We start from the raw sequence: 16990 nt of genomic DNA, 5'->3' as shown, positions 1-16990 counted from the left end.
CAAATGAATGATCATCTTGCTACATCAACTATAAAAGTGATCGTATGTCACTGCTGTGTTCACAAAAGCAAGTAATTAATCTAAACAATACACATTGTCCACAAGAGAAGTAATAGGTGTAAAATCCATACTACAAGGTAACCCAACAGTAACCCCCAAAGTAACCCCCAAATGACTGCCTTAAAGATCACTGTTGAGTTGAATCAGCACCTTTCTGATACTGATAACAACGATAAAATATTCCAAGTTCCACAAAGTTAGAGTTTATTACAGGACTATTGTGTTGGATTTTACAGGGGTTTTCTGGTCACTCTGTAAATTTCAAAGAGGAGAGGAAAGTTTACCAAATAAAAGTCAACACAATCTCTTTTTTTTGTTTATGATAAATAACATTAATGTTGCAGACTTTGGGAAGGCGGACAGCACTCCCTAGCTGCAGGTAACTGGGATATTTGGATAAAAACAGGTTTTTTGTATTATTCCCAGATATATTTGCTGTGTAAGGCAGGGTAGACACTGGTTTTTATACATGCAATGTGACTCCCTCAGCTGCAGCAGCTAATGGTTGACAGTTTTCAGGGTCATAAGGCCAGCCAGAGGCTTCGGTGTACCTGTGTATGTGTTGCCTCTGTTGGCCTCGCTGCCTTTGATAGAGCCCTGCTTTATTTCCTCATGCTCTTAAGTTGATAAATCTTAGTTGTCCCCCAGTGTGTGGTAGAAAACCAGATATACTCAGTGAAATGTGAGACAAAGGTCACCCAAAGGACCCTTGGGACGTGTACCAGAGCCCAGTAAAACAGTCTTTAAGTTCCGGTCTAAAAGGGGGTTAGGTCATATAAATTGTGGGAACTGATTTGCTTCTCTTTGTGCTCCTTAAAATCTCTCACTGTGATTTTCCACAGGAACCCTGGGTGTGGTGACCGAGGTAACGATGAAGATTCGTCCCATGCCGGAGTATCAGAAATATGGCTCGGTGGTATTCCCTAATTTTGAGCAGGGAGTTGCCTGTCTTCGAGAGGTTGCCAGACAGGTAACAGACTAATCTCTCCTTAAACATGCCGCGCCTCGTCACTGCTTCATCCCCCTGTCTCAACATGAGGCCTGCAACCTTTTGGGTGTGTTGGAGGCTCACCCAACCCGCAATAAGCACTTACAGGTCTTCACTTTACCTCCTCACTTCTTTAAAACGGACCGGCCAGCAACAAGCAGCAAAAAGAAGCTAAATGTCTTTATAGATTTTTATTTATGGTCCAAGCTAAGATGTCCCCTGTGACACACTGATGATGCCCGTTGAAAGCAAATCCAAACTTGATGCTGCCTGTTGAAGCTCTTTGTGAGATGCATCAAGCTATCAAGCTAAATGGCTTGAAGTCCATAGACTGTATGTTTCGGACATCAAAAAAAGGCCAAAAGCTTTCAAGCCGAAGCTCCAGCATTTGCATTAAACTTTGACAATAATGAATGTTGATTTAATTTGGTGGAAATTTTATTTTGGCATCTTATTTTCTAGGAATTTGTTATTCAAACTAACATGTACCAATGTTTATTTTTCAGAGGTGTGCCCCGGCATCTATACGACTCATGGATAATGAACAGTTTAAATTTGGTAAGTTTTGTTTGATCATTCACAATATAGGCCAGCCTGGACTTGAAGCTTTGCACATCGCTACTGTCATTATCTCGTCTACATGAACATCACTCTCATTTAAGCCCTCTGAGTGCTCTGTGCTAACACGTCACTGTACAAGTAGGGCTTTATTTGACCTGGTTTTTATTTTCAGGAAGCTTTTTTTTTTTCCTTACAGGCCCTAATTTAACCTTTGGCTTCGATCAGAGAGCTTTGCATCATGAGACAGGCTTTTAACCAGCAGCATGCCAATAATCATATTTACTCTGAGTTGAAATTTGTTTCTCATATTGTATTTTTTTGTCAATACGTGGGTTTGTGCTTCGTTGATGTATACCACTGAGAGAATAACAATGAATGGCAGTGGTGCGGCATGCATTGATTTTGCCTTCCACAGCACAGAACCGTTAAATTGATTAGCATTTCTGCCGCAGAATAGCTGCACACACAGAGACAAAGAATTGAAACAAGATAAAAAATGACCCTGGCCAAAATTAAGTAGTTGTTACATTGAAATTTTATGATGTTGTTTCTTAAGGTCTCGTGGAATGCATCTGGCATTGCCAGAGATCTGTGTGAAGTTCCCCCAGTCTCCAGGGATCTCATTATCTCCCCTATATTTCCACTTTTCACAGAGTAGGCACTTCTTAGCATTAAGTAGGGAAGATGAAGCGACCAGGTTTTTCCACTAATAACTAAAACTCATGGCTCTATGATACCTTCTTGGGCTTATTAGTGGCTTGTCCTCACTTTTAATCATGTTGGCTGTTGAGTAAGGTGAGCTGATGTATTCACAGTTTTTTTTTTCCGATTGGGACTACAAGTACAATTTAGCACTGCCTGTCTTGATGCACGGGATGAAAAATGAGAATGTTGTACTAAGTAGCAGCATGTGTTGATATGCCAAAAAGAAAAAAACAACCAAACCACAGAGGGGAGAGTTAAAGTGAAATTGTGCACAGTGTAGGTGTAATTTTCTCTCTCTGGATGTTGAGTATTTAATTAACAAGTATGATGGCTGCGAGAGACCTCAAGACCTGCAATCAAATTTTGGAATGGAAACAATTAGGACACTAAGTGATGAAGAGACTCGAGCATGGGGGGAAATAAATGAACTGTTAAGTCTCGGCGACATCACCCGTGACTTCCCCGCTGTGATTGATAACCATCCCATTGGCCCCAGCCCCTCATTTTCGCTTGTCCACAGGCGCTTTTGTGCGTCCGATCACGAATAAATCAAAAAGTGTGGGTGAGGAAGACGGATATCGCTGTGTCAACCCCACTTCCCTTCGGAAACCCTCTGATTTATAGTCGCTGTCGCCGGCAGCCACTGGCCAGTTGTAAAGTTATTCAAATGTTACCATTTATATTTCCTCCTTTTGTTTGAAACCCCAAATAAATCTGACTCGCTTGCCCTCTCAGAATGCTGGAGGATGCAAGCAGAAGCAGGGTATGACTAATGTGTGAAAAAATCATGCTTTTTTCACGCCCACTTCTTTGTGAATAAATGGAGCTGACTCTTATCTAATATTTTCACAGGTCATGCCCTGAAGCCTCAAGTATCCTCAATTTTCACCTCCTTTTTGGACGGGCTGAAGAAATTTTACATCACCAAGGTAAAAAAAGATTCAAAGTGAATGTCACCGGTTGCTTGCCCTGAGTGTTTTTCATGAAAAATGAATCTGCCTCTTTAATCTCCAGTTCAAAGGGTTTGACCCCAACCATTTGTGTGTGGCCACGCTACTGTTTGAGGGAGACCGTGAGAAGGTCCTGCAGCATGAGAAGCAAGTTTATGACATCGCCGCAAAATTTGGGTAAGTAGTCGTCCTCTGTCCTTCTCGCTGCGTTAGAACGACGCACATCACAAAGATCAGCTACAGGTCCCGGCCGTGTAAAGCACAGAAATGACAAAGCACCGTTCGGCGTGACTTTGAGCATGATGGGGAGCTGCCTGAGGCGCTGATGTCACTTTATTTAACCAGCCATTATGTAGTAGCGGCGAAAAGGATGGAGAAGCACAGTTACACACTTCAGACTTGGCCTTCTACTTAGTAGATTGTCTCGGTGTGGATTGATGGATCACCTGTGGATGTCCTCCTGTCAGGCCGGCTTTTGTGTTAAAGTAGGTGTGGTGTGGTCGGCGACAGCAGGGCGCAGCTCCCCTCAGGACCCCGCAGGGTGAGAAGACGGAGCCTGGTTCGCTGTTGTGATTGATCATGAAACAGATCAATGAGGACTTTTGGTGGAAATCAGTTGCCTGTCAGCCTGAGAGGGATGCTCTCTCTATCCTGCTCCTGCTTTAAACCCCCAACAGTAGTTTAATAGATGAGTTTGTTCTAACAGAAATCAACCGAGGATGAGAGATCAAGAATTATTGTTAATTAGTCATTCTGAGGTAACTGTGGAGTCTGATGTTTCAACACAGTGTTGAGTGTTTACTGTTTGACTTTTGACAACATTAATAGTTGTCTGATAGCAGTTTTACACATCAGAATGCCATCTGCTCTCACTAGAGTCAAGGTTTATTATTTTTGGCTCCATTTTGAAAAAGAAAATCAAGTCATTTTTGAACATTAAAAAAAACAAAAAGCTGAAAGTACAATTTGCAAATACATTTTCCTCTCCCTTTCATTTTCTATTACCGGAACATTTTCCTGTCTCTTTTTATCACAACAGGACAAATCCAGGTGACTGATCGATGACTGTTGGTTCAAGACAAATCTGTTAATCTTTACTTGAAAGTCAGGAAGAAACAAAACAGTGATCCTAACATTCATACAAATAGAAATTCAGTTCTTGCCTTTTTACGGGAAGCTTGCCAACAAAAAGACATCCTAAAATAAAAAAAAATATATTGACCCAAATGTCCACTCTGTTCTTGATATGTTTCAACCGTCATTTGAATGAAATACCTACTTATCAGACACCCACCGCTCATAGAACACCACTTTAAATAGAGGACAAACCAGGGATCCTCTGTGCTCCTCGCTGATCAGTGATTTCTTCCTGAGTAATGCTCATTGATCGTATATTCCTGTTAGTGTTACTGTTTGGCCCAGTGCCAGGAGGTGCAGGTAGCTGGAGCTCTGCCCTGGTAATATCCAGCAATTAAATCATAAGAAACTTGTCAGTTACATGCAGCATCCTCTGCTTTATTGCTTTATTTCAAATAAATCACGATCACCCATCAGATCAAGTGCCAGTGATGGATTGGTGCGGTTCTGCGAGGAATATTTTCTTATGTGCTGGGGAAACAGGAAGAAGGGTGAAAATCAATATAGCGATTTTGTAATGAGCCTGGCCTGATTAGTTTGGGTGGTGGATGAAAATTTGATTACCCACTGCAGGTGATGGATGTGTGGCTGACCTGTGGCGATGCACAGAGCATAGCTTCATTGATCTGTACATTGTTGGATTGACAGGCTCCCAGGCAGCTGTTGTGAGGGCAGCGGCCCGACCAACAAAGCTAAAAGAAAAGAGCTGTTAAATATTAACCCTGTTATCTGCTTCCAGGGGCCTGGCAGCTGGAGAGGACAATGGGCAGAGGGGCTACATGTTGACCTTCGTCATCGCTTACCTCCGGGTGGGTCGCTTCTCTGGCTTTTTTTTTTTTTTTTTCTGCTTGAGCTGACGGACAGGTGGGGCGGGCGGGGAGGACGCTGTCTGACAGCAGATAGGATAGTGAACAGCACAGAAAGGCCGCAGAATGTTTTTTTGTCTTTGATTTGATCTGGTCACAGTTGGTGTCAGGGGGTCTAACACTGAGGTATCGACATCATGAGCAGAGCACAGTGGTTGCAGTCAAAATGACAATGGAGAGTTGCCTTAGGTCAGTCCTGTCAGAGGCCTTTTTTGATCACAGAAACATATAAATGAGCAAGGAGTGTGCATGCGCTTAAGTAGCCTGGTTACTCAAAGCTTTCTGCAGTAATATGAGTTGGGAAATATAGCTGTGACAAAAGAGGAGCAGAGTCATTACACATATTAATGCATCATCACATAGAAAATAATGTTATTCAGAGGCCAGCACAAACTGAACCTGGCACAAGTAGCCTCTAGTAGTCTGAATGAGCTCAGCTGAATAGGCACACACTCAAAGCTTTAAAAAAAAACCCTCTTCAACCTCTTCTTTCTTCTATAGCTGGAACACTTTCTACAAAAAATACAGCTTCAAAGTCTTGTCCACTCTCGTAAAATGTAACCATAAGCAGCCGAACTTACTCATTTTAGCTGTAAAAGAAGCTATGAACTGAAATTACACCAAGTTTTAAAATTGCTTTATTTTTGACATTGCACACATATTTCCTAGCGGTGCCTTCAGACTTGCATTCAATCGTGGACACAGTCACGCTGTAAGGCAAACCTGCGCTCTCGCTGCGGAGCCCGTCCACCCGCTGTGTTGAACAAAACACAAAAAAATAATGAAGCGGCATCTTTTCTGTCTCTAAAACAGTTAAAATCAGGAAGCCATAGTTCTAGCACAGGGTTGGGGAGTAATGGATACATCTGATTTCTGATCAGTTCATCATCAGGATTTTACAGTAACCAGGTTGCTATAAACCTGTTAACCTGTTGGCTGATTACCTGAACAACCGGACTCCCTCCAGTCTCCTGGTTTCTTGTGCGCATGTAAATCTACTGAGTGACTGTTAGCCTGTCAGCCTGCTAATGCTAATGTTGTGTTCTGAGCAGGACTTGGGCATGGACTACTATGTGATCGGGGAGTCCTTTGAAACCTCTGTGCCTTGGGACAGGTAAATGCATGACATGAGCTACAGGCTTTTCTCTGATTTATTTAAATAGCTGTAAACATTTTTCTTTACTCGCCTCCCACGCAGTCACTCCTGGCAGACTCCTCTGTCTTCCTCCTGCTCCTGTTTCCCGTCCTTTTATGTCTCTTTGCCTCTGTCTTTGACATTCACCTTCATGCTGCCCCCCCACACCCCCCTACCCCCACCCCATTAACCAGCTCTGCGTTGGCGGAAGCTTTGCCTCCTCAGCCTACAAACCCGCCATTACTGACACGCACGCTATAGGAGAGAATCTGTGTGCATTCTCTGCGCGAAGAAATGCAACGTGAGCCACATATTCACATCGGTATGTGGCATGTGCTGCATTTTCTACACGGTTTCATCATCGTTTTCTCACGCACACAACAACACACAACAACAACCAGGAGCACACACAGCTCCGTGTTGTGTAATGCCTGACGGGAGAGACCAAGAGATCAGGCACTGAGGCGAGCATATGTGCCTGGCTCATTAACCATCCTCCTCCCCATCCTCCACACTCCACACACAGCTGCACATGCTCAGGACTGGCGGCCATTTCCACACCAGTGGGAACCTCTCCCACAATGGTCGTCATGTTAGTCAGTCTCTCCTCCTCCTCTTCTCTGGCCTTGTGTCTTTTTCTGGATTTTAACACATTTTCCTTGCTAATTAATACAGTCTAATGTAAAATCCCTGAGCGTGTCACGTTTTAAATGCACAAATATTGCTGTTTCGACTGACATTCTGCCATTTACGTTGTTTCCAGGGTGTTGGACATTTGCCGGAATGTAAAGGCACGCATCATTCGAGAGTGTAAAGACAGGGGAGTGCAGTTTCCACCGTTATCTACGTGCAGGTAATGTTTGCAAATAGTAGTTTTCATGCAGATTGAGGCTGATTGTAGAGAACTCTTCCACAATCCCCCAATTAGGGCTGGGTTTCATTTAAAAATTTGAGAGACAGATAATGTACCTCAGTACAATACCTGAGTTTTTCACCAATACCACACTTACTTAAGTATAAACATTTTTTTCCCACAAAACCGATTTTTTCTCAAATGTTGCAGGAGAAGGCTCAAGTTTTTCCATATTTTGTTTTTTTGTTAAAGTCCAAATCTAACAATCTAACTTAGTCCGTCTTTTGATACTTTCTGACTTCCCTATCCTGTCTGAGGCACTCCCAAGTCCATGTGCTAATTCTGAAGACATAAATCTTTAAAAACAGGTCACAAATGTGAACTCTCTTGTTTAAAAGAGGTTAAATAACATCTTCAGCCACTGGGGCTCTGTAGTTTTTAGTAAATATTCCTCAAATAGGAGTAAATAGTCTATTTGTTGGGGACTATTTTCAGCAGCGGATTAATACATTTGATACAACAGTGGGCCATGTTGCTCGTCATGAAGGAGCATGTCACCCAGTGCAACAGAGTGGCTTCATATGTGTGTTAAATTGTTTGTAGGCAATGATGGAGCTCTGTGGCACAGAGGAAGTGCCTGTTGAAAGGATCAATTAATTGTTGGTTTTGGCCTGTTCGTGAAGTTTGTTGGCCACAAGAAAAGTACAGACATATCCTTTAAATGTCTAAATAAAAGAAAAACTTTGCCTATTGTCTAAAATTTCACATAAAACCATGTAAAAAAGCAAGCACACAAACCAACAATGACTTTTCAGCATTTCAGCACATGTAAAAGTATTGAATGTGCTTGCCCACGCCTAACCTCGGCCCGTTGTGAGGTAGCAAGAGCCACAGAGACATACAGACGGACAGTCCGACGAACAGACGGCGAGCCGGTTGAGGGGCACCAGGCTTCTGCTCGCCGATTGCGGACAGATTAGGCCTCAGCCTGATTATGCTGCAGCCATTCATTTCCCGGCTGCAGTCTGTCACATGATTGATTTGTCCATTTAACCTCTAGAACAGTCAGCGTGCCAGGTGATGGGGCATGTCAAATGAACAAGGGCTCTGCACCCCGCTCCTCCACAGGGAGCGAGGCCAGAGAGAGAACAGGCGAACCGGAGGAGCGTTTCATTCTTGGCAAAAACAGTTTTTACTTGATGGGAGTAAAAGATGCATTTTATTAAGCAGCGGCCACATGACCAGTAGGGATATTTAGTTCTGTGTAAAACAACAAACTGATCCATTTTCCATTCTGCCTCAAAGTGTCAGTTGAATCATCCTGTTACCTGCAGTGCAAATGTGGCTCAGATGATTCAGTAAAAGCATTTGATGGCCATTTAATGTGTGATAATGGTATGTTATTAAAGGTGACAGTGCTTCCGCGCCGCGTCTGCTTTCTGGAAGCCATGAATGGAATTGAGGTCAGGGGTTCGCTGGGGAAAGCCAGACCTCCCGCTTTACTTTGTCTTCCACTTATGGAGGAATAAAAATGCGTTTATTGTATGAAAATGGAGCGCCTCCACAAAACGCCGCTCTTTGGATTCATGGAAATGAGATTTTCAGAGCTGAAGGGGAAACATGAAGGAGTCTTTTCTGCTTGTTTAAACATGACTCCTACCTATTTTCTTACAGGGTGACTCAGACGTACGACGCTGGTGCCTGTGTGTACTTTTACTTTGCCTTCAACTACAGGGGCCTCAGTGAGCCCATACACGTGTATGAACAAGTGGAGGTATGACCATTATGTTTTTAGCAACACTGTGGCTGTGGTTTCAGTCCTTTCATAGATCACAGTTACATCTGATATGATTTGCTGGATATTACATTACTGAGTATGGTTTTATTTCTTTCGTTGTTTCCCAGCATGCAGCTAGAGAAGAGATCCTTGCCAATGGAGGGAGCTTGTCACATCACCATGGAGGTAATGCAACCTGAAAAATTCAAATAGTACAACACTGAATTAGATGATTTGATGTTTGCAGCCTTTCATAGATTCTAATTTCTGAAAAAGAGGTTGCACTGAGTGGCAACGACAGCGTGGCGAGCTTTCCCAGCATGCTCTTCCATGCTAGCGAGCAGGCAGCCAGTCGCGCTGTAAATGTGCATTTGGCCGGAGATCTTTCATTGCTCCCTTCACGTGTCCAAAATATGTTCCCGCAGCTCAGATGAATTGCTCTGACTCGGCTATTTGTTCATTTCAGCAGTGACCAAATGAAACGTGAGCAGGGGAGGGCGGCGTAGCAAACTCTCTGGGCCCCATCAGGGCTAACCGAAATGGCTGCCTTATCTATATTGCCATCCGCCTCACTGTTTTCATACATCACTTCAGGCTATTCATCACGCCTGTCAAAAACAGTATGCAGTGAATCAGCTGCGATATTAAATCACAATTTTTCCTGAAGGTGGGGACGGGTTCAAAATTAAAAGATTGCTAATAAAAAGGAGGCGGTGGGCCGGGGTAAATGATGCCGCCGTTATCGCAGGCTGTATACTGACCTCCAAACGGTGGCCCAGCCACCCCGAGCAGAACAGGGAGGTGACGGGGGGAGGAGAGGAGGGGATATTGATGCAGCTCCCGCGTGCGGAGCCCACTCTGTAATTGTGATTAATAACAGTGGGGCTCGCTATCTGGGCGCAGACAGGCCGGTTTGTCTGCCCACAATCAGCGCTTGACAAATGGAGCTAGTTTCACTGGGTTTTGTGTATCAAACAAAACAGATGTAGTCGAGGATGGTGAGGTGGGAGGGCACCGGAGGAAATATACATTTTTGTGGCCCTGTATTTACAGCAGGTCAGTGTTGTGCTGCGTGGGCGTAGGTAAGGGGATCTGGGCGTGTCGAGCGCTGCAGGACATAATACTCAGCTGAACACCACCACGTGTTGACTGTTGTCCATCACGAAAATCCGGACGACTCTTACTTGAGATGGAGTCAGATTTCTCAAATAGTTAAGGCCAAAGCTCAGCTATGTGTTTGAGTGCTCGCTGGCTCTGGAAGCCAGAACATTGGGAGAGGTGTCCTGTGTAAGTAGGTCACCGGTGTCGCAGCGGTGAAGAGTTGTTGAACATCCATCACCAGGAGAGTCATCCATCTATCAGCCCTGCACCACGGCTTCTCAGCCAATACTCCGGCTCCGCCATATCACGGGAACGCAGGGGACACTACCTTACCCCCCCCGTCTTTCATGTCCTGACCCCCATTTGTCAGAGAGTGAGAGCGGCGTGTCGAGGGGTCGAGGCTCAGCCTGGCCTCTACAGTCTCCTCTGTACGAGGGGCCACCCCGGGGTGCCCGGCATCTTCACCTCACCTTGTGGCTCTGCAAAGCTCCAATCTCGCTACCTCTGCCACCCACACTAGGAGACAGAAAAGTGACCTGATTTAGTGATGTTCCCACCTTGCCGTTCACCCCCAGGCCTTTCCACACAAGGGAAATACAAGACTTTGTTAAAAAAAATCTGTCATTTCTGAAAAAACTACTTGCACCTCTTTGCATGTCTCAGCTGCACAGACCAGGCCTGGTGAGATTGATTGCAATAGCAGGCAAAAAAGAGAGAATATGACAAGATAGATGTGTAAATTATCACAGTGATGGAGGCAATGATGCAGTCCCAGCACCTTCTGTTTTCTCTCCTTTTCCTGAGAGGAGGGGTGGGATGGAGGTGGAACTGGGAGGAAGGACCGAAGAGGAGGAGGTTGTCGAGAGCAGGGTACTTTCTTAGTTATTGGGCAGCAGCTGATTGGTCCCTCTGTCACCATCTGGAGGTGCGTGAGGTATCAGAGTCCCCGGTGACCCCGCTGTCTGCCCTGTTTTGTCAGGAGATGGGCCTCGCTAGCCTCGTGGCTGATCCCCATCTGGGTTTCTTGGCTGGACTCTGATAACACGGCGCACTGATGCCCCCTCCCTCATCATGCCCTATTAACACTAGAGCTGCTAGTGATGCACAGACAGGCGTGCACAGAGGGAAGGGAAGGCCTGTGAACACTCCCATCACACACCTTTTCAGGCCTCGGTATCTAATCTCAAGTGATTACACTGCTGGTTTACTCAGCGGGCAGCACCTGCTCTGAGCTGCTCGATTCTCAAATTTATCTTTTTGAATTTTGAAATGTAGATATCACAAATTTCTTTGAAGTTGACGTGACCTCCAGAAGTTAACATTTACCCAGCTTTGATCTAACACAGCTAAAGCTGATTCCTGCAGACCGACTTTGAGCTCATTCGTCTATTTCGATTTTGAGTTTTGTTTCTTCCTGAATGTAACCGACGTAAAATCCTGCAGGGATGTTCATACTGTGTAACTCCAACGTCCCCAGTTCAGTTCAGTCTGACAAATAAAGCTGCAGCTATTACTTTACTTACTTACTTTTACAATTACTTTCATTATCAGTCACGCTATTATTAATTTATTCATTGTCGATGATTCTTTTATTTTTTGATCAGTTGTTTAGTCTTAACAATGTGGAACCAGACATTATTTTTTTGCATTTTTGTTTTAAATTGACAGTCAATTATTATTTTCTGTTGATTTATTGATAGATCCATTTGACTCTAATCATGCCAGTGGACCCATATTGTGATCATTTTATTAAATCTACTGTATTTAGGAATATGTAGGATTGAGCTCAGGTCCACAAAATACACTAATACTGCAGGGACCAGCTGAGATCATATTAACAAATGTGAACCAAAAACCTAGAGGCACACAGTCAGTCTGGGGATTTTGGTACTCCTGGGGGTCTTGGGGCTGCTAGTTACATTCATTGTTCGGTTAGGTGCTGCCCATTTCTTTTCTGTCTCTAATCTTTTTAACTATCAAATAAAAGCTAAATGCCCGAAAACAAGTCTTTAACGTTTAAATCCTCAGCATGATGTGAAAGTTGATCCTCATTTTGCAGTTTGTGGCTGTCTGCACAAAATCAAACAACTCTCCAGCTTTACTGGCTTGTAGAAAATCAAAGTTTTTATTTTATTGGAAGTTCTCTGACAAGAGCTTGGCTCTCCAGTGAGGGTTTCCCAGTCCTCCGCTGTCACCAGACCTCTCGCTGGCTCCAGACTCTCCGCTAAGAACCTGTCGGGTACAGGCGCTGTGAAGTATGTCGGACTGGACAGCTGGTGAAGCAATGGGCACCCTCACTAGGCTTCATGCCACAGCCGCTCCCGCTCCTCAGGTTGGGGGTTTGGAGGAGGACGAGGAAGGGGAGGGTGGAGAGCGGCTGACAGCCAAAGTCCTGCTGACAGAGGACCATTGTGTGGCGCTCCACGGTTGGCTTTGGCACCCTGTTGGTGATCGGGCCAGTGTCAGAGGGCTCAGAGCGGTGTTCGGGACAGGCGAGCACAACAGCCTCGCGGGTCAGTTGCGGGAGTGGGCTCGTGGGCACAGCGAGACAGAAACGCACACAGAAAAAAACGCTCCAGTGACTCCAGAGGGAGGGAAATGGAGGGGAGTGGTGGCTGAAAGAGCGAGGGAGCCGGGGACGGCCCGCTCCAGCCGCCAGCCGGCCCCTCCTCTGGGAACACACAGAGCCTAATGAGTTTGATAGTCTGCTGAGCTCCATAAATCATGCCATGCAAAACATTTCTCCTCTCTGAATAAAAGCATTTATCACCCTCTGTTTATTCACTCACTCTCACAAGATTGATTGGCTCCCAGCAGCCTGCTGAGCAATCAGCCGTGCCGATTCCTCTATTTCTCCCCCTCGGTCCTCTTCCTTGACTTTATTTATTTATTTTTTTCTCTCCTCTGTCATTCAGTGGGGAAACTTCGGAAGGAGTGGATGAGAGACACCGTCTCCAGCGTCGGCATGGGGATGCTCAAGTCTGTCAAGGACTACGTGGACCCCAATAACATCTTTGGCAACAGGAACCTCCTCTAATTTCCCGCTCCTGTCCATCTTCATCCCACCTTTTTCTAAAAGCATCTTGTGCATTTTGGATTAATAGATACTAAATGTGAATTTAAAATGGAGAGAGAGATCTTTTTCATCAATGAGAGTCATTCGGTGCCATTTATCGATTCACCCAAACCTATTCTTTAACATTATATTGCACTTAACATGCTGTAACAATCATTATCATTCACGATGAAGCTCGTCTCTTGCCGCCGAGTCGTGGCCTCAGCTCACTGTTGGAGCTGCGTCCGCGATGCAACAGAACCTTGATTTTGTCACATTTGCTTATGTTTAACCAGTTCCCGAATCTTTGCCAACACAGTTGACTCATCTGTTTGTTTTTACTTTCTTCTTGTCAGTGTGTGTGTGTGTGTGTGTGTGTGGCACTTCTTTAGTGGTGAGTTCTAGATGAATGCGCTCTCTAAAGCTCTGTGCCTTTCTAAAGCTTTTGTCTGCCTTCCTGTTCTCCTGCTACACTCTCTGCTGGTGTACCCTCTGCGAAGCAAAATTAACTCAGACATGGTGTTTTCCGTGTCTCCACTTCATCTTTTTCTTGCCCTCATGGCCTTCTGTTGTACTCACCTATTGCCATAGACACTTCTCTGGAGTATATGTGTGTGTGTTCCTCTGCTGACAAACTTGTTTGTCTAAAGCCTCCCTCTGCCCCTCCAAATTTTAACAAGAAGCCCCCCCCCCCCCCCCTCAGGAGTACAGTATGCTTCCAAGGACAGATGTTCCTCATGTGTGTAGTTTTTGTACTGAAAGTGTTTACCTTGCATGGTTTGTTACTGACCGAGTGAAGAGGGGGGAAAAAAAAAAGCCATCGTGTTTTTTCTATCACACCTGCTTCAATGTGACCGCATTTGCAATTTAAGGCCTCTGGATCCCGGTGCTCACGTTGTACCAAAGACTCAACGCATCAGATCATGCAAGCATACTGTCAACACACGTTTGACCGTGTAACCACCTAACCGTCACACACAGTTAGTAAAGTCATGCACAGCTAAACTGTATTTTTTTAATCAGCATATGCAAAGATGACCCTTCTGAGAGCTGTAAATGTAGATATTCGTGACTGTTACATGTGCTAAAATTCTCTGTATATTAAATTATGTCTGCTCCATTTAATTGGCCTGTAATTCCTCCTGAAGACGTTTGCCTTGTTGGTGTATCTGTGCTGTGTGAAGGTAATTGGAGCGGATACTGTTGTGTACATTTTGATACCAGACCATACCATTACCATTTGTACCATTTGCCACTGTTAACCATTGATTTTGAAGCAAAGTCAAGCTTTAAGAGCTCTTTCCTGAAGAATCCTGCCTTTTCTTCCCTTCTGATCTGTGCTTCATGTTTTCCTGCACCAATCCTGTCCTCCAATTCATAATAATTCCCCAAATAAAAGGACTCAGTAGGGACCCGTCAATTGACAGTTTACCCCCGTGTCAAAAATCGTGCGAGAGCTTTTGAATGTTATGGATGTACCTTTTTGTTATTTTCCACTTCTCTTAACATCGTAGTAACATCCAAGTACATTTGTCAATGCTGTTTGTGCAATAAATTGAACTAAAACATCCCAGTCGTTGATTTCTCCTTTAGCAAAATACAACACCATTCAGAGAGCAGGAACCTCCCCCGCCCTCATACATCGTTTCCAATCCGGCTCTTCAGCAGTAGCTTTTATTTATGTTGTCAGACAGTGCTAGGAGGGTCAACAGGAGCCTGAGAGCAGGCTTTTGTTTGCTCTTCCTCTACCTGCGTCACACTGAGCTCAAGGTAATCCAGCACAGAGGAGTTTAACTGAGCCTGTCTTTTGCTTCCTGACAGGATTTTTTTTTTTTTTCCTACACACAGGCTCATTTGGGAGTCATCTTCGCCCACACAGCCACCCACACACTGCTTGCCGACGTCACCACCACCTATCAACAGCAATAGAGCTCAGCCTTGGTCGATGAAATGCACTGCAGCTATCACACTCCTCGCACTGTAGTTTAATACCAAGGGTTGTGTGAATGAATGCATCGGATGTATAAGAATTAAAGACATGAAGGATTTAACATGATTCCAGATCAATCACCGTATTAGAGGTGTGTAATATTGATTGGAGATTCCTATATTTGCAGCTAATTCCTATTTTTTATGTTTCTGTTATCTTTTCCTGTCTTTCTCTGAATCTCAATGAAATGTTCCTGCAGTATTTCATTGAGATATATTTCAGGTGTAAAGATACATTTGTCCACATGAGGTCAGCACTGCACTGGGAAGAATACTGTATAATCAGTGATGAAAGTGTTCAGGTCTTTTGCTTAAGCAAAAGCACCAATACTGGAATATAAAAATACTTGATTGCAAGTAAAAGTCCTGCAGTCAAAGTGACATATAAACGTATGTATTGCTAGCAAACTGTACTCATAATGCAGAAGAATGACACCTGAAAGTGTTGTACTATTATATTATTAGATTGTTATTACTTATGTGTTTAAGTGTACATAGCCTTTTGTTGTAGTTCAGTGAGGTAGGGCTAATTTTCACAATTTTATATAATGTTGGGTTATTTACATGTCATCATGTTTTATATGTAAAATCAATACTAACCTCTGAATGGTGCTGGAATAGAAGTATCATATTCAACTTCAAAATTCAGTGTTTCAGTCAATGCAGTTTGGTGTCAGAATAAACCAGAAGACATATAGCAGCATATTTTTATTTAAACTCTGAACAGAAACATTGCACATTTGCCTTTTCATGCCTTAGATTTCTTTCAGTTTAGCCTGCCGTAAATAAATCCAAACTCCAAACTGGGAGAGAAGAAAAACGAGAAGCACGTTACATTGAAAAAAAGACAAGTCGGCCACGTTTGGAGACCTAATAGAAAAATAGAACAGCGATATTCATAATTCACGTTAACATGATGCAATAGAATTTAAATCATGCATTTCCGATGACATAATGTGTTTACTGATGAAGTTCAAAGTACGAGGTATTTGTCGGCTCACATGTTTGCTACATCCTTAGCAAGTGGTTGAATTTAATACTGCATAAAACATGCAATTCAAAATGTTTCTGGTCGACTTCAGTCCAGCTCTTCGACTAAAATACAGTAGAGCACACAGATCCATGCCACACAATGTGCACAGTCACGTTTTCAACTCCAATTAACAAAGCTACAACACAACTCATAAGGAAAACCCCACCCCAGAAAATAATACTGAGAACGATATTAATATCAAAGTAATCGCTTGTGACTACATGGGCACTTCCATACTACAAGTTTCAGTGTCTCAGTCTTCTTTTAGAGATTTTAACAGCTGTTTCAGTAGCATCTGTGAGCCTTGAGAAAAGGCCAAATATTGGATTAAAGCTAAAGTCTGACATTTGAAGAAAGGCACTTACTTGCTTTCTGGTGAAAAGTTAAAAAAAGAGGAGGGGAAACAACTCTCATATTTTTCCCTTAATAAAGCTGCAGCTAGCTCACGGTTAGCTTAGATAGCATAAAGACTGCAAAACGGGGAAACAGCTAGCCTGGCTCAAATAAACATGTTATATCTGTGCAAAAACCGAAGTAAAAACACAAGAAACAGTCCACCATAACCCCTTAGACGTGCTGGTAGGGAGATTTTATGACCTTTGGACAGACTCAGACTAGTTTCATCTTCCTGTTAATAGTCTTTGTGCTAAGTTGACCTAACTGTTGGCTGGCTGTAGCTTTACTTAAGGGTCGGATTTCAGTCTTTTCATCTAATTTTCTGCCAGAAAACATGTAAGTGCATTTCTTAAAATGTCAAACTATTATTTTAAATGTAGTTTA

General features: G+C 43.7%; 1 protein-coding gene across 1 annotated transcript in view; it reads left to right on the top strand.

Moving 5' to 3' along the window:
- Nucleotides 1-14750, top strand: part of agps (alkylglycerone phosphate synthase) — a 28620-nt gene extending 13870 nt beyond the window's left edge. The window contains exons 11-20 of the mRNA XM_041951471.1: nt 903-1030; nt 1555-1606; nt 3167-3243; nt 3329-3441; nt 5141-5210; nt 6320-6381; nt 7166-7255; nt 8930-9029; nt 9161-9218; nt 13049-14750. Coding sequence (XP_041807405.1) covers nt 903-1030; nt 1555-1606; nt 3167-3243; nt 3329-3441; nt 5141-5210; nt 6320-6381; nt 7166-7255; nt 8930-9029; nt 9161-9218; nt 13049-13170 — 872 coding nt within the window. The 3' untranslated portion in view covers nt 13171-14750. The remainder of the gene's footprint in view (nt 1-902; nt 1031-1554; nt 1607-3166; nt 3244-3328; nt 3442-5140; nt 5211-6319; nt 6382-7165; nt 7256-8929; nt 9030-9160; nt 9219-13048) is intronic.
- Nucleotides 14751-16990: the final 2240 nt, after the last annotated feature.

The sequence above is a fragment of the Chelmon rostratus genome, chromosome 13 (assembly GCF_017976325.1).
Source record: "Chelmon rostratus isolate fCheRos1 chromosome 13, fCheRos1.pri, whole genome shotgun sequence".
NCBI classification, from domain to species: Eukaryota; Metazoa; Chordata; class Actinopteri; order Chaetodontiformes; family Chaetodontidae; genus Chelmon; species Chelmon rostratus.
Note: the sequence above shows the minus strand (reverse complement) of the source record. Positions and strands in the feature narration are given on the sequence as shown.